This window comes from Perissodus microlepis, chromosome 15 (assembly GCF_051167445.1).
Source record: "Perissodus microlepis isolate ML-2025 ecotype Zambia chromosome 15, ASM5116744v1, whole genome shotgun sequence".
Lineage (NCBI taxonomy): Eukaryota > Metazoa > Chordata > Actinopteri > Cichliformes > Cichlidae > Perissodus > Perissodus microlepis.
This window is the reverse complement of record NC_140475.1, coordinates 10020410-10041246: the sequence shown is the minus strand read 5'-3', so window position 1 is coordinate 10041246 and position 20837 is coordinate 10020410. Positions and strand designations below refer to the sequence as shown.

General features: G+C 44.7%; 1 protein-coding gene across 3 annotated transcripts in view; it reads right to left on the bottom strand.

Annotated features, from left to right (window-relative positions):
- The window catches only part of LOC146371723 (prospero homeobox protein 1-like), a 31411-nt gene extending 15620 nt beyond the window's left edge, over positions 1 to 15791 (bottom strand). The window contains exons 1-4 of one of the 3 annotated variants that reach the window (XM_084953140.1): positions 14943 to 15791; positions 9866 to 11920; positions 5866 to 5973; positions 972 to 1166 (exon numbers count right to left, since the gene is read on the bottom strand). In XM_084953140.1, coding sequence (XP_084809266.1) covers positions 972 to 1166; positions 5866 to 5973; positions 9866 to 11854 — 2292 coding nt within the window. In that variant the 5' untranslated portion in view covers positions 11855 to 11920; positions 14943 to 15791. The other 2 variants (XM_084953142.1, XM_084953141.1) reach the window with 2 other exon arrangements.
- Positions 15792 to 20837: the final 5046 nt, after the last annotated feature.

The following is a 20837-nucleotide window of genomic DNA, read 5'->3' as shown; positions in this document are numbered from 1 at the left end:
CAAGGGACGGCCGTACCCTTCGAGGTGAACAGGACACTGGGAAATGCAGCAACAACAAAACCCTCGCATACACAGGCTCAATCTCTCTATAACAAATACACAAACATGAGTGCTCACCTGCATACACACACACATGCACACACACACACACACACACACACACACACACACACACCCAAATCCAACTCTCTTCAGGGCCATCTTAAAACAAGCTTTTAAAAGGTGTTTTGTCAGCTGACATTGAGAGAGTTCGGGTGATCCTGAAACATCATACACACACAGACACACACGCACACCGCCACACACACACGAAGGTAGGCAAAAGGAGAAGTGAGAGAAATGAAACACATTAAAGGTGAAGTTGCCTGCTGAGAATTTATGATTGCAATACGCTAGAAGATACACACATAAACGTCACGCCACAGTGACAGGTAAATGGATACGGGGAAGTAAAATGTCGTTTTTCAGAAACAAACCTGCAGACACACACACAGGCGCCCTCCCGAGAGGAAATTAACAACGATAAATGCAAAACTGGTAAGTTGTCAGCGAGGCTTCTTCCTCATTAGATGAGAGTTTCTCACGTAGACTGGAGTGAAAAACACGGATCTTCCGATCTGGTGATTCGGAACTTTCCCTTCACGCAAACCCTGAGAAAATGCACCGTCACAAACAAAAACACTCTGGGCTTTATGTGATGGCGCAAAAGCTACCTTATACTGTGCATTACAGCACGGTGTCACAGGATGTATAAGACACTTGAACTCAGCATTGAGGACAGTTGCAGTGAGACAGTGTCAGAGAGGACACGGTGTCACAGTACCCGCCTACATCACCAGGTATCAGGTGAAATTCAGCAGTTTTTTTTTCTGCTCATAAGGGCGGCATGTGTACTCAGTTCCTCCTTAGGAGCATGTGCAGTTTTTACGGTGTGGCGTGCACAGAATCGCTGAAACCTGGCTGGTGTTTACCTCAAAGTCGTTGGCCTTGTTGTAGTGCATGTTGAGGGCTCGGAAGAGCTCGCAGTCTCGGCTGACGCTCAACTCCTCTGCTCCAGTGACTCCGTCATTGATGGACTGCCGGGCAAACTTCTCCATCTGAATGTAGTAGAACTCCCGGAAGTTGCTGAACCACTTTATCAGCTGGGAGGTTATGCAGCGGTTAAACTGGAATCAGAGATGAGGGAGGGTTTAGCACGTTTTAGGAAGACTGCTTCACGCGAAATTCAATTCAAAGACATTTTGAAATATGCAAATACGCTTCGTGCAAACTTTACAAAGACAAGGCTGTCTTCTGTAGACCTAATTAAGCTGTTGGATTTGAGCGTGAGGGGAGAAGAAGTGTAAGGATGACACAGTGTCTTTTCACATACGAGAGCTGAAGCGTGATCTGAGGTGGCGAGAAACCCGGGTTATGGTGTGAGGGAAGATAATAGAGATATTAACTAAGACAGCAAGCCGTGAGGGGGGCAAGGCGAGAAAAGAGGGAGTGGAAGAGAGTGTATGTGTGTGGCTGTGGTTCATCTTCCCCGCTGGGAGCAGACCTCCCCCCTATCATAACCCTGAGAGTGGAGGGAGAGGTGGAACAGAGGGGGTGAGACCGCAAACACATAATTGACCAGAAAAACGATTAAGTCATCATCTGAAGCGCCCTGGCCCGCGGGGGGCTCAAACATGTACTTAACCCCATTCACCAATTACACTCTGATCCTCCTCCCCTTTCCGCACCTCCCGCACAGGAAGAAAGGAGAAGAAAAAGAGCAAAGAAAGAAGGAAAGGAGGAAGAGAGACAGAGATAAGCGCTGTGGCTATCTGATCTGTGCCGCTCGGCTGGATTCAATAGGGCGAGGTAAACCTATTAAGAAGCTCTGCGGGTCTCCCAGCTCTTTTTTCCGGCTGGGCTCATCAGTGAAAACACACTGTCTAAACATCCATACAACTAGATAAGGACACCAGGGGCTCAGGATTTTGCCTAACCATAAAATGTTGCACTCAAAGTTGTAATTTAATTCCTGGAAACACACACAGAACATTTTTGCTTCGCTGCTCAGACTCCTTGAAACTGCTTGAGCTCAAAATTTTGGAAAGCTTGTACCCCTAAACCATCGCCCACATCCACACACACAAAAATACACACACACAAATACACACACGCACACATACACACGCACACTCACAGGCCTTCACTCCTCCCTCCTTTCTGCTCTTTCTGTGGTGCTTGAAGAATAGGAGGACAAAACGCTACTAAACGCTGAGCGGACTGCTCGCTGGGGAGGCAGAGCGGTTTTGACATGGAGATTAGACTCTGGCCATTGTTCGACAACACAGACACACAAACACACAGACACACACACTTTGTAATCTGGGATGGCAGTCAAACACACGCAAGCGCACGAAAATGGGAGGAACCAAACGGGCAGAAAAGTTGGGGAACCAGAGGTGGTGAAACAGCCGCACCAAGGTGGAACAGGGCTAAAGGAGTGGGCCGTGCCTTTCTGGAATGATCAGCGGATGACATAATGGCGGAGTGGAAAAGAATAAGTCCGCTCGACATTGTTTGGCAGGGGTTTAGGAGGGTGTGTGCAGAGAGGAGGGGTAGCATGGCGGTTGTCCTAAAGTGCAGGGTGAGCATAAATGGGGTGGAGGGGAGGGTTGCAAGAGAGGAGGATGGGTGCAGGTCAGTGCTGTCGGACAATGGCGTTTCACTGGGGGTGGCGGTGCGGGGGGTAGAGGGTAGGAACGTGAGCAGTCAGCAAGCTGGGGTCGTGACATCAGAGTGTCAAACAAACAAACTACTGACACTTACAAATACCTGGGCTGCACGGGGCTATTCTTAAACACACATAATGCAGCAGGCTGGCGAAGTGTGACGGTGCACAAACGCGTTGTTTCACTTAAGTTGTCAGTGTAGCGTAAAGCATTTCTCGCATCCTATTGGGGGCAAATTAGTGAATTGGTGTTTGTTTGGCGAATCCACGAGACCGTGTGTGTGCGTGCGCGCATCTGAGCACATGCACAATTGAGGACTACATATTGAGATTGAAGTCAGTGAAAGAGTTGCCATCGCTCATGCAGGAGACCTTAGGTGTCACTACAGCTGAGTGACGGACACATTTGTCACTTCGGACAAAGATTACTTTATTATACCGACAGCTTGGGAGAAGATGTATTAGGGCTCGACTGCAGTAGCACAGGGCATACAAAAAAAAAAAAGATACAATATTTACTAGAGTGCAGGTAAATACACTAAATTATATTATATCCGCATTAACTGCACTCAATACACTCAGGGATTTAATTTTGGCAAGTCCCCCTACAGCTTCCAGCAGTCTTGGTTCATTAAGTTGCTGGTGGGGGGACCGACACCCCCTGATAGCAGCTAAGGACGAGTGTGTTCAGTGTAAAAGGAGGGAATCGGTTCAAAGGAGCACATCACTGCAGCTCCTTAATCAGAGCTGGCAGGGGTCAGCCAGCACAGACATGAGATGCAGTGAGGAAAACGTCTGTGTGTGCATGTGCGAGTCACACACACACACACACACGCACACAGCATATAAGTATATATAAAGGTGTGTGTGTGTGTGTACGTGCACTCACTTGGCTGAGAGGCAGATGAGAGAGAGACAGTGAAAGCGTGTTTCTCACACTCACACTCGAGAGCCTGTGAAAGGTCAGCGCTTAGTGTTAAGAGCACAAGATAGAAAGCGCCGCACACACGCTCACACGCATGTTGTGCTCATGCACAAACGCATACTTAAGACCACAAAAGGAAAACACTGCAGTATCTTTAATCTGAACCATATTAGTAGCCTGCCAAAAGTATTCCAGTGCTTTGACTGTCACTCACAAACTTCACACGCACATCATTCATATTTATGTAGACTGTTTTAAAGTAGATTTTGTTTTTTGTGGTGTGGGGTTTATTCAGATGTTATTCAGATGCTGAAAGGCATGCAGATGAAAGGCCAAACTGTCTCTCTCGCCAACATTTTCTCTGATATGGTGGTCAACAATGGAGCAGAAAGCACACAGATGACCTCAGAGCGCTAAGCTACCATCCAGAACAACCGGAGAGGAGAGCAGAAAGACAGAGAAGCCTGTGCGGGCCTCCCTCGCTCTCTTTCTCGTTCTCTCGTTCTCCCGCTCTCTCTCTCGTAAGCCCCTTCACAGTCATCAGGGCTTTCCAACGTTTCCTGTTTTCGCAGGAGTGAATTGTGGGAGATAATCTCTGGCTGCCTATTGGCTGACTGCACACAAAAAGCGGCCCTGGAAAGCGGGCTTTTGTTACTGCGGTGACTCAAAATCCAGCCGCTGGCTTTTCTTTCTCCCCGGCCCCGCCGAGGCGCACATACCATGCCACACCATCAGCGAAAAAAAGAAAGGAGAAGGAATGACATATAGAAAAGAGAAAAACCGTCCTGGCCTCTGCTGCCGCCACAGCACATGACTGGCCCAAATGCTGAGGCTTGTTGCTAAAAGCCACAGAGAGATGGACCAGAAAAATAAAAAGTGCAGGTGAGGGAGGTTGTGGCTGCTTGAAAATGAAAGCGAAATGTAGAAAAAGCAGCAAAATCAAAGCTACCTATAATTCATATACTGTAAAGCCAAAGTACAATAACTTTAGCTGACTTTATTAATTGACTGAATACGTTTATCTAATATTTCATTATTCGCCAATCATTATAACAATATCCGTAACAATAACAGAGATATCTTCGAGCTAGTGAGAGGATATTCTGTCATATCAACAATGGAATCGTGACACATCTGACAAAACATTTAAAAAAACACCTCAAAGTAAAGAAAGAAAGTCATAAAAGAAGCTTAATGAAGGGGAACAACAGTCATGGCGTCCTCCACTTGTTAGGGCAACCCACTTCCCACGTTCACAGGGTTCTTGACAGTCCAGACTTGATTAGTCAAGACCCGATTAGCCTTCACGACTTTTTGTCTGAAGACAACCACTCGCTAAGAGGCTGCGCGGGGTGAATCTAATTAGATGGTCTCATTCCCATACATGTCTTCTAACTTACAGCTCGAGTCTATTGTCCTCCTCTGGAAACAAAAACAGACCAGTGTGTGACTCATAATCCCCTTAATTATCTTGACCTTGTTTAAGTATCTGATGAGGCCATTCATGAGGAGAGGCCACCTCCATGGGAATGATTAGTCACTGGAGCAAAATGGTTAAAAGCCTTCAATATTAAGTGTTTGCGCTGTTTAAAAAGAAATAAATAAATAGAACAAAAAAATTGAAATCAGTCTGAAGCTGTAATGTTGTTTTTTAAAAAAAAAAAAAAAAATGATGTGAGAATTTCCAAACATCCAAAGAAATCACGAGTGAAAGTCAAGTGAACCGCGAGTCACGGTTGGTGGTGACGGCACACAAGAGCAGAGGGGAGAAAAAAAGGGAACCGTTATCTTCTGATTTGAATGAGATAACCTGGATCTGTCACAGTGTTTACTCCTCTGTGTAGTCCAAAAAGAAGCACACATACATAAAAAAAAACGATAACACAAAACTCTTCTTTCATCTTTTGCATAAAGCCAATGCCTTAGTAAAGGAAACAACATCGTTTTAAGGGAAGACAAGTGTAAATTGTTCGTGGCAACCGAAGCTGGCATATCACAATCAACAAATCAAACTTCCCCTTTTAAAGCAGGTGCGTTGGAAGTAGAGAAGAAGCAAAAGACAGAAAGTCGGAGAAGGTGTCTGCCTGTCCTTTCATTTGTTACACACGAGACGGCAAACAGAGAGATCGTCAAAGCAACATTAAAAGCAAATTATTGAAGGGTGTCTGGCAAAAATGGAAAGGTTAGTAAGGTCAAAGAAATTCTGTAGATCATGAGCATGTTTTGGACTCACCTTGACATCAGAGAAATACATCTTGAGCATGTTAGAGCTTGGGTAGCGGGTATAGAAAAACATGAGCTTGGCCTTCTTCAGATGATTTGGGGAGAGACCTTCTTGGATCTGAAAACAGCTGGTATTAAGGAAAACGACAGTAGTTTGAGGGGGGAGAACATCAAAAATAAACTTCTACATCAAGCAAACACAGACATTGCCACAAACTAGAACTTGGTAATAATTTGCAGTAATTCTGGCAAGAAATAATCATTTGGATGGTGGGTAACCAAATTTCCTTTTAGGCATGAGTGCAGGGTTGCTGCAGAGGGGGGTTGAGGAGGCTGAAGACAGTGCACCAAAGCAGAACCATTTGCTTGCAATTAGCATCGTGCGTATCAGGTGTGAGAGCGTCACGGTAAATAAAACGCTGGCCAGCACTACAGCTCTTGCTTTTACATAAGGAGGCTCATTTCACAGTCAAAGCGAGCAAACGCCTTTGCCTACACCCTGTGCTAACCTCCGCCCCCCCCCCCTAAAAAAAGGAAGAAGAAAAAAGGAGACATTTGCATATCACAGACAAAGACAGCAGTTAACGCCAGTGACGGGCAAGAAGGCCTAATGGCTTGGCGACAGCACATGCCAAGCCTGAATATGACTGTCTGATGTTGGCTTCATATCAGTGACAAAACAAGGTCTAGGAGATAGTCCTGAGCACCGGCACAAAAACCCAGCTCGTGCTCACAGAGACTATATTCAAATACACGTCAGATTCCCTCGTCTTCCTAATGGATCGCCAGGATTGAGCAGCAGCGAGCGGATGGAGATGGGTTGGTGGGGGCACCTTGAGGGATAGCATGGTTCCAGCCTTCAATTACATCCCCCTCCTCCACCCCCTTGCTCCACCCCTGCCCCCCAGCTCCTCTGATGCTGCCAAACCCTTGGAGGAGCAAAAGAAGGAGGAGGAGAAGGAGAAGAGGGGCTCTGAGGCTTTGGACTCAGCCAGTGATGGGGAGAATGAAACACATCTGCGCCACCGAACGGCCCAAGCCATTTCCATGGTGAATTAACGGCCGTATAATGCAACTGATAATATCAATCTGGAGGATAAGACATTGAAAGGGGAACAGGGGATGGGGGGCGGGGGAACGTGTTAAAACCCCGGGCTGTTTCAACAAGGGTTTTCATCAGCGAGGCAGGGATTTAAATCACACAGGAGATACAGCTCTAAGTTTTCCCGAAGACTGTTTACACTTGAGCGGACAGGATACATTGCTCGACATAATTTATGATGAACCGGGGTGACTGCGGCCGTTAAAATCAGTCAAGTGTCCAGATGTAGCTGTAACTATAGAGCGGGAAGAAGGCATCAGCTGCTCGATTGGATTGCCCTTGGCCTCGGGGTTACACGGCAAAGCCAGCAAATGCTGAACCACGCTGGGTTGGCTCCTTAAAGACCCTGTCTACTTTGTGTGATTCAGTAAGAGAGAGAGAGAGAGGGGAGAGTCAGTTGTATACGCAGTGAGGGTCTTGTGGGGGAAACCCTGGCAGGCTGGTGTTACTCTGACAGGCCTGGCCAAAAGAGCAGCACTTCACTTTCCACACCACACCATCTGCTCCGAGTGGAGGGGATACAATGGGATCCTCAGACAGAGCGAGCGAGAGGGAGAGGCAGAAGGAAAAGAGATCTCTGTTGCAATAAGGCAAGGTGGGATTTGTTTGAAGCCACGCTTTTACACTTAGATTAATTTGTTTTTGCTTTTTCAATTAGTATATGGGTCGCTTCATCCCCCCCCCCTCCTCTCTACATCCTTATCGCCAAAATTAAAATTTGTTCTAAGACAAAGATGTTAAGGTCTCACCTCTCCGGTTATATCACCATACCACCTCCACTGAGCCACCAATTAAGAAGCTTCATATTTCCTAATGAGACATTTCTATTTCCAATTCACTCACAGCTTGCAAATGTAATTGTGATTGGACTTAGGGGTGGTGTGCAAGGCTATTATTTTGTCATGATGGTGCACTCACACCAGCTGGCCCACTGTTCGCCTGCCACATCTGACAAGACATCATCATTCTCACAACACTTCCCCAAAGCCCAAAGTCATGAGAGGAAAATAGCTGCTCTACTTCCTAATTCCAGGTGTAAGGACAAGAAAATTTGGAGTCGGACTGTGAACAAATGAGGAAATTGATAGCAGCCATCTGCTCCACAATACTGCCGAGACCTGGTGAACTTGAACACACCTCGCAAAATGTCTGACAAGCTGTCCCTGACTTCTGAGGCTTAGGGAAAAAAAACACACTAATGGAAGCTCCTATAAAAACAGATGCAAATTCAGACAAACAAATTCATACATGTCACGCTAATTAAAATAAAGAATGCGCAAAACTATATCTCGTAAATGGCAAACTTTGCTTCGAAACCTGTGGATTGAGAAATAAAATCTGAAAAAATAAAAACAAGCACATGTCAAACACATGTGGACATGTTCTTTCGATTCTTTTCCATTTAAGAGTACGTCTGTTAATGCCCTGAATTTATAAATGCTACAATGAAAGCCACAGCATCTGGCATATGTGGTTTGATTGTTCTCTACTTTCTCTCAGTCTCTGTATGTCTCTCTCTTTTCATCCCTCCATCGGGAGCCCGTAGAAGCAAAGGATTATGGATCTCTGGAAAGCGTTCACCCTTGGGTCAGAAGACAAGACAAGGCGAGGTAATGAAAGATAAACAGCTCGCTGCAAACACCTGTTAACGTCCGCTTCAAAGAAAAGACAGAAAGGAGGGAGGAGGGGGGTGTGGGGGTTGCAGGGAGGGAAAACAAAAAAAGAAGTATTTGGCTGCCAAGCAACAGCCGAAGGGCCCCCCGGGCTGTTGACAGATCTTTATGAAATGAAAAAAAGAGAGAAGAAACGACAATGATTGTGGGCTTTTTACAACAGCGATGGATGATAAGAGGAACACAAGAGAAAACACAAGCAATCATAAATATACATCTTTCCCGAATCCTCGGGCAAACCTTTTGTGACACGCACACACAAAAAGACACGCACACACGCATCCACGCACACAGACACACAAAAGGCTCTGCACTCAGGTGTGCACAAACAAGGGAACCAAAGTGTTAAGTGTACATATTCACTCGCTAATAATATCCACAACAGGTACAAAGCGGCAGGATTAATTAGTTAAGCACATAATGAATGTTAATGATACGAAGACAAAAAAAGGTAGTGTGACGCCAATCAAACTTTTATGAGGGTTAAGGGGTGTTGAATACTTAGGGACTAAGGAGGTACACAGGAAACGGAGAAGGCACTGAATGTTTAAGCTATTAGTCCCGTGTCCCCAGGGGATTCAATTTGAGCCTCCCATAGGGGATAGCCTCTTTATCCACAGGGCATGATTGGGGCAAACAGGGGTTAAACTATAAGGCAGGCTATATAACACTATTGTGTGCCAAGTTCCAGGAAGCTATTCCCCTCCTTGTTCTTCCAGGCCATTTTTATAAAGAGAATTGGGGTGGTTAATGTCGTGGGGGCCTAATCTTTTGCGAGTAAGCGATATGTGACAAGAAGGCTTTTAAAGCACTTAGGTTTGAAGATGGAAGAAAAAGCTGTAGGGTGCTGTGAGAAGGAAGAGGTATGAGTGTAAAAATAAATACAACAATGCAGTACAATGGAGAGGAGAACAGCAGTGGGAGGAAAAGTGATTCATCAACAATTTCTCAGTTTCTTAGGCTAGTTTCAAACATACTCAAAAAGATTTGATTTTTAACTCTTTGTGGCTCAGATGCAGTGTTTTGAACCTGTATCTATGGGGAATTACCACCAGAAATCAGATTTTTTCCCCCCCCCTGGCTTACAGAGGCATGAGATAGTCTGATGCCTCTGTAAGGTGGGACCACACAATGTTAAAACATTTATTTATTTGGCCTTTCAAGCGTCAAACGCAGCTGAGACCGATAACACGCGCACACTCACACGCACACCACCCTGATTTGTTAAAGGATACATTGCTGCCTGAGTAGGGTGAGATGTCAGCCATGTCCTGGAGATCACTGCACTCAGACTTGATGAGGGACAGGGAGAGCCCCTCGGCTGTGCTGCCAGGGTGTGCTGGAGAACAAGAGCGATGGTGGTGCCCCAGGTGATGACCTGACGACATCTTGGTCCTCAAGCCGGTGCTTTCCCTGGACAGGTCCATGGAGTCTGGTGAATTACGGTCCTTGCCTGTGTAACTACCTGGGGGTGCGCCAAGAGGACTCTGGAAAGGGTAGCCCATGAGAGGCAGTGGAAAGGGGTGTCTAAATGATGGGGGGCTGAAGCCCATGGAGGCAGAGAGTGAGGAGGGGTGAAGGGCGGGGTGGTGGTTTCCACCGTGGGCACCCACAGCTGAGGCCTGGTGGTGGTGCTCACTGGGTGTTTTCCTCACTACTAAGGGCAGTGCCTCAGTTTGGTCATTGGTTGCGCCGGGGATCCCGGGCATGCTGGTAAAGGAGTCGAGCGGATTGGGAATGATGACATCGCCAAAGCACTGCAGCCTCTGGTTGGCGGTGTGAAAGTTGGGGTTGTCTCCATTGACAGCAGTAGGAAATCTTTCAGGAGGTATGGAAAGTGTAGGAAAGGCTTGCTGAGGTGTAGGGCGTGGAGGCTTTGCAAACACCTTAACCACTGTGTCCACCACCTGGGTCATGGCAGAATTGAGTTCCTGCTTCAGCGTTTCTGCCAGCTGTTTGCCTTCAGCATGCATCGAGGAACCCGGACCTCCGTGTCCTTTGTTCCTGCTAAGCCCTTCTCTTCTTGGCTTCTCTCCGTCAGCCAGCAGGGCTTGCTCCTGAAGCAATGCCCTTGCCCTGTCTATGAAATGGCCCGGATCCAGGTCAGACATCTCATTGTCTGAGCGCAAGTCATCTCCACCCCGATCGTCACCTCCGTTATCAGACCTGGCTGGGCTGTCCTCTGACATGTTTCCTATGTCATTGTGGAGGTCGTTGTGTTCTGAGTCATCAGTTGAGTCGTATATCTGAAAGAACTTCTCCTGCAGCTGCCGTAGTTGCTTCTGCATGTCCTCCAGCTGCAGTTTGAGCTGCCGTCGCTCTTCCTGCTTCTGTTCCTTTCTCTGGCATACCAGCTGGGTGAAGCTCTGCTGTTGCTGCTGTGGCAAACGCTGTTTACGCTTGTTCTCTCGGCTACTGCTGCACACCTCGCCTCCCCGTGGGCTGCTGGGGGCCTGCTGTTGAGACTGAGGAGGTGGGCAGTCCAGCTCCATGTCCCGTTCTCCATCCATATCATGGTCACGCTCATGACGGGTAGCAGCAGGTACTACCACGCTGGGGGAATGGCTCATGCCACGGATAATGTTCTCTACGCGAGCTCTCTTGGCACGCAGGTGTTCATCATTGAGACGTTCTATGTCAAAGGTGGCCAGGCCAGGAGGACGGCCAAATGGTGACAAACACTCTTGTGGGGTGCTGTCCTGGGAGGAGTTACTGCAGGCATCCTCTTGGGGAGCATCAGAACTTGCATTAGAGAGCCCTGATCCAGGGAAGCCAGAGTCCCCTCTATCACCCCGGTCCCCTCTTTCTCCCCTCTCGGGCCCTCCTCCATTTTTGGCGATGTTATTCTTGAGAAGCTGAGAGATAATGGTGGTGCCAGGGAATGGCATCATGGTGTCCTCGTATGAGTTGGCCCTCTTCAGTAGCTTTCGGAGTACATTGGACTTGGACTCACTGTCACTAGCTGACACAACGCCAGGCCCACCATGTGGCTGCACAACGGAGCACTCCATGGAGTCGGTGTCTGATCCGTGGTGAGAATGGGAGCTCAAAGAGTTCATGGCACTAAAAATGGCTGCTTTGGCGCGGGCAATGTTATCAGTGGTGGCTGTGGTGACTGCTGCTGTGGAGGAGGATGTGCTGCCCACGGTCCGCTTAACACCAATGTCCACACGTCTTCGCTTGGTCTGTCTGTTCAGGAGGGAGTCGCTGTCATGGTCCGGCATCACGGGCTGCTGCTATTGGGCCATATCCCACACACCCAGTCCTCTAGGATCAAAGCCTCTGAGTACCTGGAGGGGGGAAAAAAATCACAGCTGCATGACTCACCAAAGTGAAAAATATTTTCAGAATCTAACTCCCTCACTTCGGCCTGTCCTTAAGCAAGAACCAAAGCTGTACCAAAAAAAAAAGAAAGAAAAAAGCTTAAACATTTTTTCATATACTGAAAAAGTCAGAATCCGTTAACCTCTAGAGAATTGGAGTAGCCGATTCGATGGGTCTAAACTAAAGATATTTCTCTCAAAACAGCAGGGAGTACCTCGTCTTAGTTTCTGCAAGTGATGAACGTTAAACATTCATGATTACATTTAGGTAGTAAGGACACAGGGCTAAAGGGAGACGGGGTCAGAATTAGGCCTTGGCTCGACATTCCAGGGCAAAGTCCTACATTTTATCCTGTCCCATGTTACATGCTGCGCGACACTGAACCAATTCCCACAGAACACAAAGCTGCATAAAATTATGATAATTACTTAAGTACTTGTCCTCATTTCCATGATTGTGCAGTGAGAGCCAACGTAGGAGCTCACAAAATCAAATAAAAAGAAACAGGGTTAAGATCATCAAAAAACAAAAAAGCATGCAGGAGGAGGCCGTACACATTCTACGTATCGCTGCACACACTTTACTGAAGCCTAAAACGCTGTCGGTCAATTCAACAAGAAATTTCAAAATATTTAAAACCACGTTTAGTCTTTGCGCAATTGTAAAAGTCCTGCATTCACATTAATCAATATGGCCATCATATTGTACTCAATGGGAAAAGTGACACAAAAAAGAAACACAAAATAGGCCTATTGATTTTGGTGCCAGCATGAGCTCACTTCTGTGTTTTTTGTTTGTCTTTTCATCTGGCAAGGGCAGTTAATTCTGCTCAAATGAATAGGTCACGCGGGTCAACTCTGGCAAGGAGCAACTTAAAGCGCTCTTACAAAAAACCCTAATGCCCTTCTGAAAGCAAAACGTTTTGTCAGTACAGGGCTGCATCAATAATGCTATGTAAGCAGCGGTGGCAGTGCTTCAGTCAGAGCCATATCAGATGCAGCCTATCTCAAATGTTATTGTCAGAAACAATTTAATATTTCTGTAAAAAAATTTACATATTTTGAGGTGAGTAATTTGTGAATTGTTTCAGTGCTTTCTTAGGATAAAAGTGTAGGTGGACATTTTTTTTTTATTTTTAAACAAGACAGTTTTTGTCAGGACTCACAATGACTCAGTCAGAAAATGATAAAATCTAACGAATTTAAGGTAACTTAATTTTTATAGTGTGCAAACATAAAAAATATTGATTTGGCTCACATGGAAATGCAGCTGCAGTCATGTCATATGGCGGATTCAGATATATGTTTATAATTTAATATTCAAAGGCATTCATTTCGAAGGCTCTCTTTGAAGTGCAAGTGAAAGCAAACAGCAGGAGAAATTTCTCTCTTTTGATTCAGGAATACTTTTTCCTCAGCTCCGACTAAAAGAAATGTATCATCTTTACATTGTCAGTGCATGTGAAAAGACTTTTTAAAAGACTTCTGTCTTGCCACTAAGGCTCACACTTTCACACTGCATGCACACACACACACACACACACACACACACACACACACACACACACACACACACACACACACACACACACACACAACATCGCTGTTGGCTTTGTTGCAAACTGTGCAGTGTGGTGCACATGTTGCACATGGTATTTGATGTAATTCAGGGAGGAAAAATGACATTTTGTAGCAGATAAAACTGTGAAAGTACAGACTTACTGGATGCACACTGGGTTAAACTGTGACACCAGTATTCTAAAATAAAACATTTGATAAATGCCTTTGGCTCAGGTCGTGATAGCCATATCCAGGCATACAGACAAGACCTGATACATCCACACGAGTAAAAAAAAAGAAAGAAAGAAAGAAAGAAAGAAAGAAAGAAAGAAGAAGAAACGCACTTCACTGCCTCGGGAAACTTGCTTGAAATAGTCACCAGCACCTGTCTTTGCCGAACACGCACCTGTCCCCTATTGCCCATGCGCACTCTCACACTCTCTCGTTCACTCTCTTAAAGAAAAAAACTTGCAACAATTTTAAGCATCTGTCATACTCACATACAGAAATTCACTCAAACTTAAAGGATACACCTTAATTAAAAACTCATAAACAATACACGCATAAACGGACCATTTAAACCTCTCACGGAAAAAAAGGAAAATGCAAAAAGTTTTTTTTAAAGGAGCAAAGTTCAAGTTTTAAAATCAATTAAAAATTATTCTTTAAGGTTTGAACTAAAAGTCCGGCAACATTTCTTCAAGCGAGACTGAAATCTGTTGGTTTGGATATCTGTTTAGTTGCCAGCGAACAGACTTGGATATCAAAAGAGTTGCGCACACAATCGAAACACTGCGCTTTATCACATCTGTCCTAGAGAACTACCGCACAAGATAGAAACCCCATTTACCAACCGGGAGGGCTGAGTACCTCGGTAGTTTACTGTGCAAGACTTTTTGTTTGACTTATCAATTAAAAAATACCGTAATGAGTCGAAATAAGACTTAGCCAATGGGACAAAGACAATATGAGGTCATAGCAAATTCACAGTTTACAATAAGCGCGGAGGAGAGCCAAACACATGAAGCCTAAAAAAACAAAAAACAAAACCCAAAACAAAACCAAAAAACCAACCAAAAACAGCCCTTGTTAGAAATCACGATTCCTTTCGCACAAAAACTCGCTTCCCAAACTTACTTTTTTAAAGTTGGAAATCAACTTGATCTCTGTGCTTTGATGAGGAAGGCTGGGCTACCGCTCGCAAATCATCCTCGAGACAAACACGGGCTGCTCGCGCAACTCTCACCGCAGATCAAGATGAGGGTACGAAACAGAGCAAATAATGTCGTATCGAAATGATTAGCAGTTGATTACCATAATAAATTTCCCCGTTAACGATGTTTGATTTGTTTATTTTTTCCGCCCACCGTGCGCAGGCGAGGCAGAACGAGAACAAGAGAGGGAGGTATCCGAGGACAAGGTTACTTACCCTTTTGATGAAGAGGGGGACAACCTGAACTCCTGCGGGGGGGAAAAATGAGAATACGCGCAGGGCACCGAGGATTGCTGTATGCTGGAATATAACAGTGTCTCAGAGAATGAAGAGCTGGAATAAAGTCGGCGACGCGAGCGAAAAGAACAAAATAGGGGAAAAATATAGAAGATGAAAAGAGCTCTTGCGCGTCGGTCTCTCCCTCTATCCTGTGCTGTGTGAAAGAGTGAGAGACATAGAGAGTATGCTAGAGAGAGAGAGGGAGAGAGAGCGCGAGACCGCGTGTATGTGTGTCTCCGAGGCGCACTGGATGCAGAGGACTGGATGCTGGAGCGCTCCTCCGCCACTAAGATCCACTTTAAGACACGGCTGAAGGAAACAGGAAGACGTGCGCGTCATGAGCGGCGTGATGTAACGGTCGCAACCTACCAATAAGAAGCGTCCGTCGGGTCCGGAGAACAACTCGCTGAACTTGACCAGAGAATGGGACTTGAGCATGCTACCAAAGAGAGAGAGAGAGGAGGAGAGAGAGAGAAAAAAGGAAATAGCAGTCTTACTAATGTTTCTTCACAAATCACCGACGACGCGAGTAAGAATCGTTACACACTTTGACATGACACTTCTTAAGCAGCGGGGAAAATCACAACACACAGACACACACATACACATGGCTATGTTATTTCTTTTCATGGTTATTCTTTAAAAAAGAAAGTTTCTGTAATAAACGGTTTAAGTGCTGCGTAGTCCCAGGAAATGTGGAATAAAGTGTCAGTAGCTTCAGCCAAGAATTGGGATAAGAATGTTTTTGAAATAATAATTGTTGGGAATATGAATCAAATAAATTGATTCATTTCGAAACGGATTAAAAATCATATTAAAGTTATTGTTAACAGTAAATGTTGTACCGTTTTTACGCAAATGTCTCCAGACATCTTTCAGCCTTCGTTTTATTTGTTTGCAATAAATTTCAAATTAAAGGTCTCTTTTGGAATCCAGTTTTTTTTTTTTAACCCTTCTGTTATTTCAAGTTTCGATCATACTAGATTAGGCATTCTTTCAAACCCAGCCATCTTTAATGATTATAATATAATAATATTAACTGTGTAATTTGATCCTTGTATGTCAGAGGAAACGATGCACGGCGTATTTTTTTTAGATCAGTCATGGGTATATACCGCATATACCTTTTTGTTTTATTTTTATTTTTCCGGAAAAAACACTGCCACACGTTTAGACCGTGCATTCTCGTGGGGGACAAACAAGTTGGGGGTCACTTGAGTATTGGGGGATAAAAATGGCATGTAGAGATATTTTACGCACGCGGGTTTCTCATTGGTTGCACCCAAGTCTGATTAATGGACGAGTAAAGCAAAGCAGCACATCACGCTTACAGCTCTGCTTTTGAATTCAGATTATCCAGAGAAGCCACTGTCTGAAGAAAACTAAACATCACTTTTGTAAAAAGCTCAATTAAGAGCCGAATATCGTCACGAAGCTTCTGTCAGCTTGCTGTCACTAAAATATCCCCCGTTCGAAACCTAAAGATGAATTCTAACCTGGTGGTAAAACGAAGAAGAATAAAGAAAAAGAATTTACCTGTATGTTTGCAAACCAAATGATTTTCAACATATTATTAGTTTTCCCACCCACCTGTAACACAACCTTGCGCACAGGGACACCTGATCCTTTCCACGAGGCTTCTGATTTATGAAATGATGACGGCTGCTCGCTCTCAGTCCTCCTGCTTTCTTACAAACTGGATGCTTCATCATAACACAGCCGCTTTTGCGCGCGGCTAAACAAATGTTTTAACCTTCGACATTTACAACAGGTGATATTCACAATTTTTTCTTAATATTACGAACATTTTACTGGGGCTGGATTTAATGTTTAGGATGGAGAGAATTATTTTATTCGATTGTTTTTGAGGGTACATGGCACGTTCATCTATACTGCTGATCTTACGTTCCAGGTTGGCAAATAATAGTTTTCAGAAGAAAATTATTATTATAATTAATATTATTATTATTATTATAGTAACGTAAAAACTTGATTTTCATTTTTTCTTTCTTTCTCAAATTATATTTAACAAATGTTTTTAAAACAGTTTAAAAAGTTCTTGCACAATTGCTCATGAAATCAGCTATTTTTATTCCAAGCTTCTCGCTTCGGATCCATTTTGTTGCACGTTTTTCTTTTTTCTTTTTCCTTCTTTCTTTTTTCTTTTTTCTTTTTTTATCCTACTGAACAAACAGGATCCTAAAGTACTTAACGAGAAATCTTATTTTCCATATGCCCCTCTGTCAGGCGCCAAAAAGGAAAAGGCGAGTCTCTTTTCCATGTCGCAAGCAAGTGTTTTTTAGGACGAACGAATTGCAACGAAGTCAGCAAAGTTTGGTGTCTGGAGTGGCTTTTCCAAAGCAGGTGTCCCGGCCCCCCTCCTGCTCCCTAACTGGCCTGTGGCTGATTTGGCCTCGGCTCCCCTGGGTGCCGTCGGTGCGCACACAGGCTGGAAAAACAGGCCGGGACATTAAAGAAAGCGTGTTTGGAAAAGGAAGACTCGGATGAGGTGTAGAGGAAACGTGTGGTTTAACACTGGCTGCTCTTATCGCGGCCCATTCCAGGTGGATCAACCCGTGGATTTGTTTCAAACTCCCTCTCTCCTCCCCACCACCACCACCTCTTTTGGATCGAGTGCGACACACCTCGATGCCCAAGACTGATAATACGCTCTGACATTGCGCACTGATGGCCGAATTTACTGACATATTTATTAGAGCTGTGCCCAAATGCAGAAGGAGGGAGGCTACAAAAACAATATTTCTCCCAGAGGTGTTATAAAGCCACATTTTTATCTCGTGCTGAGTGGTAATAAGTGCACGCACTCGGCGCATGGTATGTCGAAGTGGAGAGGAGCCAGTGGATTTTTCCTTAGTATGAATTTAGATCAATGTCGCCATTATTATTATTATTATTATTATTATTATTATTATTATTATTATTATTATTATTATCATCATTATTATCTATTATTATTATTATTATTATTATGTAGCCTGGTGAATTGAATGTGAACAGACCTAAGCCGGTGGAGATTTCCTGAATTTAAGTTTCCTGAATTAATGAAAGAATGAATATTATTTGGCAGAAGAAGAAATCTCTTGAGCAGCAGTTATAAAATGACCTTAATCAGATAATGACTTGATGAGCTCCTACAACAGCTCATTTCTTTTCAGAGAGACAGTTTTTGGAGAAATGAGAGAGCGACACAGAGAGAGAAAGAGGGGGAGAGAGAGAGAGATTTGCGAAATCATAAGCAGGGCGAGATGGTAGCGCTAAAAGCTGTTTTGTTCCGGAGAGGTCTCCGGGTCCCTGAATAAAAAGGTTTAGGAGACAGGACAGAGGAGAGGAGAGGAGGATTTCGGGATTCGAGTGTAATAAGTGAGTAGGAGTCTGAAGTCCTTGTTGGGCCTCATGTCCAGGACTTAATGTATTCAGCTTTCACGGCGGAGATGAGGATGCAGGAGGAAAATGTGCACTTGTTTTTGTGGTCAAGGTAAAATGGAATCTGAAATATAAGAAAGGTCCATAAGGCCCCAGCGCTGTAGTAAAATAACAGCAATTTACACATGTTTATTAATGATATTACTCCTTGGCTACCGGGTTGTGATAACTGGCACAGTGTGTTTACCCCCCCACTCCGCAACCACTACCACCCTCCGTGACCCACATCTCTCTTTCTAGGCTACAAGTAGTGGCGATTATGGAGGCGTGTGCTTGTGCGCGTGCGTGCAAGAGGTGGCGGGGGGTTGGGGTCATCCTCTATCGCCTGTTTTATGGCAGTTCACACGCACGCACGCAAACACACACTATCTCAAATTCAAATATGCTTTATTTGCATGAATGGGTATTGGCCATAGCTGCAGAAGCAAATGTATGACACAACATAAAGAGAAGCTAACAGGGAAATATGAGATGCATGTGCAAACCAAACACGGAGCAATGATAAACAGTGACACACACACACACACACACACACACACACACACACACAGCCATGCACACGAGGACTGCATATGTAAAAATATTTCCATATATATATATATATATATATATACATATATATATATTTATGTTTACTCTGACATTCGGGATAAGGTCTGGGGGATAAAACACACCTTTCTACAGATTAACCCAGTTTCCAAGAGTTAGATATGAACCTGTTCGCTCAAACATCTCATGGATCTCCTTGTCAGGCCTGCCTGAAAATAATAGCCAATTAAAAGAATGCTGCTCAGTGAGGCTGACGGGAATATGGCTGCAGTCGAACTCATTAAAATCACAGATGCCGCATATTCCGAACATCGTACATCTGCTTTGGACGCGTAAAATCTGACTAAAGCTTTACATTAACGTGTCGCTCTGATTTCTGTTAAGTCTGAGTAAATTATTTCTTGGGAGAATCTTTTTTTTTTTTTTTTTTTTTTAATCACTGGCTATGACGGGAGCTGGGCTAAAGTCAACAGGAACGAAGGGCGCACTCACACATATCAGCACACACACCCACACACACACATACAGAGGGGCACACACACAGCGCCTTGGAGGTGCTTGGGCGAACAGACATGCTGGGAAATCGCCTGGAACTGTATTAAGCCTGACGTCCTTAAAACAAACAATGGCACCATGAAATAAGGGCTTATGCGCTCAAAGTCAAAGAGCCCCTTTAGCAACTCTCTCTGTTTATCTCTCCCTCTGTCTGACACACACACAAGCTCTCTCGCGCGCGCGCACGCACTCACAATTTCTTGGGGGGTTACACACTCAGGCTCGCAGCTCCATCGGGAGGGGACCAACTTTGCTCCTATGAACTCTCACCTGTCAACACGGAGCAGAGGACTTTACTTGGTAAACATGAAAGGACTTTAGCTGTTTACTTCTGGCGGTGACTTAGCCTGATTTATTCCACTGCAAGGCCACGGTCACAGCTAGTTATGCGAGTGCTTTTCAAGGCGAGGTTAAATCCACACCGATCCCCGTTCGATAATGGGACGATTTGAATGCGTAGCTGCATTTTCAGCGACTTCAGTTATTTCCACTGGTCACCTGTCTGTGCCAGTCCAAGCTGATTTGACTGGATTAAAGTGACACATCCAGGTAAACGTTTGGTGTGGCTTAAGATGCCATCGCCCCATATAAGTTATGATTACACTAAAGATCTTGTCATTTTTCGAATTTAAAAACAACTCTTTACCAATGAACTCTGATCATATGTTTTTTTTCCAAACATGGTGGTCCCGTGTCCACAAATAAAGCAGCATCACTTTCTACGTTTTTCGGTGTAGTGTGGCATCAAGCTCTGCATCTGCACCACCTCTGCCTGCAGTTCTTTTCTTTTTCCCCCATTTTTTTTTAAAAATATACTTCCACAGCCACAGAGCTCCCGTCTGAATATGCTGTTTGAAAAAAAAAAAAAAGGAAAGGCAAGAGCTGTAGCAGATAAGCGGCGGTCTGTTTTCACTCCTCTGATCAGCGGTAATTATATTTGTTGGCGTGGAGGCAAGTGGTCCTCCCCGGGGGGCGTATTGTACTCGACTCACTCCATGTCATAAAACAAAATTACAAGGAAAGGAGAAGATATCCTACAATAACAGAGGCGAGTCATGAAATCAAAGAGGAGCTAAATTAAATCTGAAGAGGGGGGAAAAAAGTCACGGAAAATACATTAGTGCTATGAAGGACAAGGGCAGGGGGCCTCAAATAAAACGCAGGTTAATGAGTTTTTAATAGCTTCTACGACTATATGGTTGGTTAACAGGCACACATACACCTACCCTGACACACACGCACACACACACACACACACACACACACACACACACACACACACAC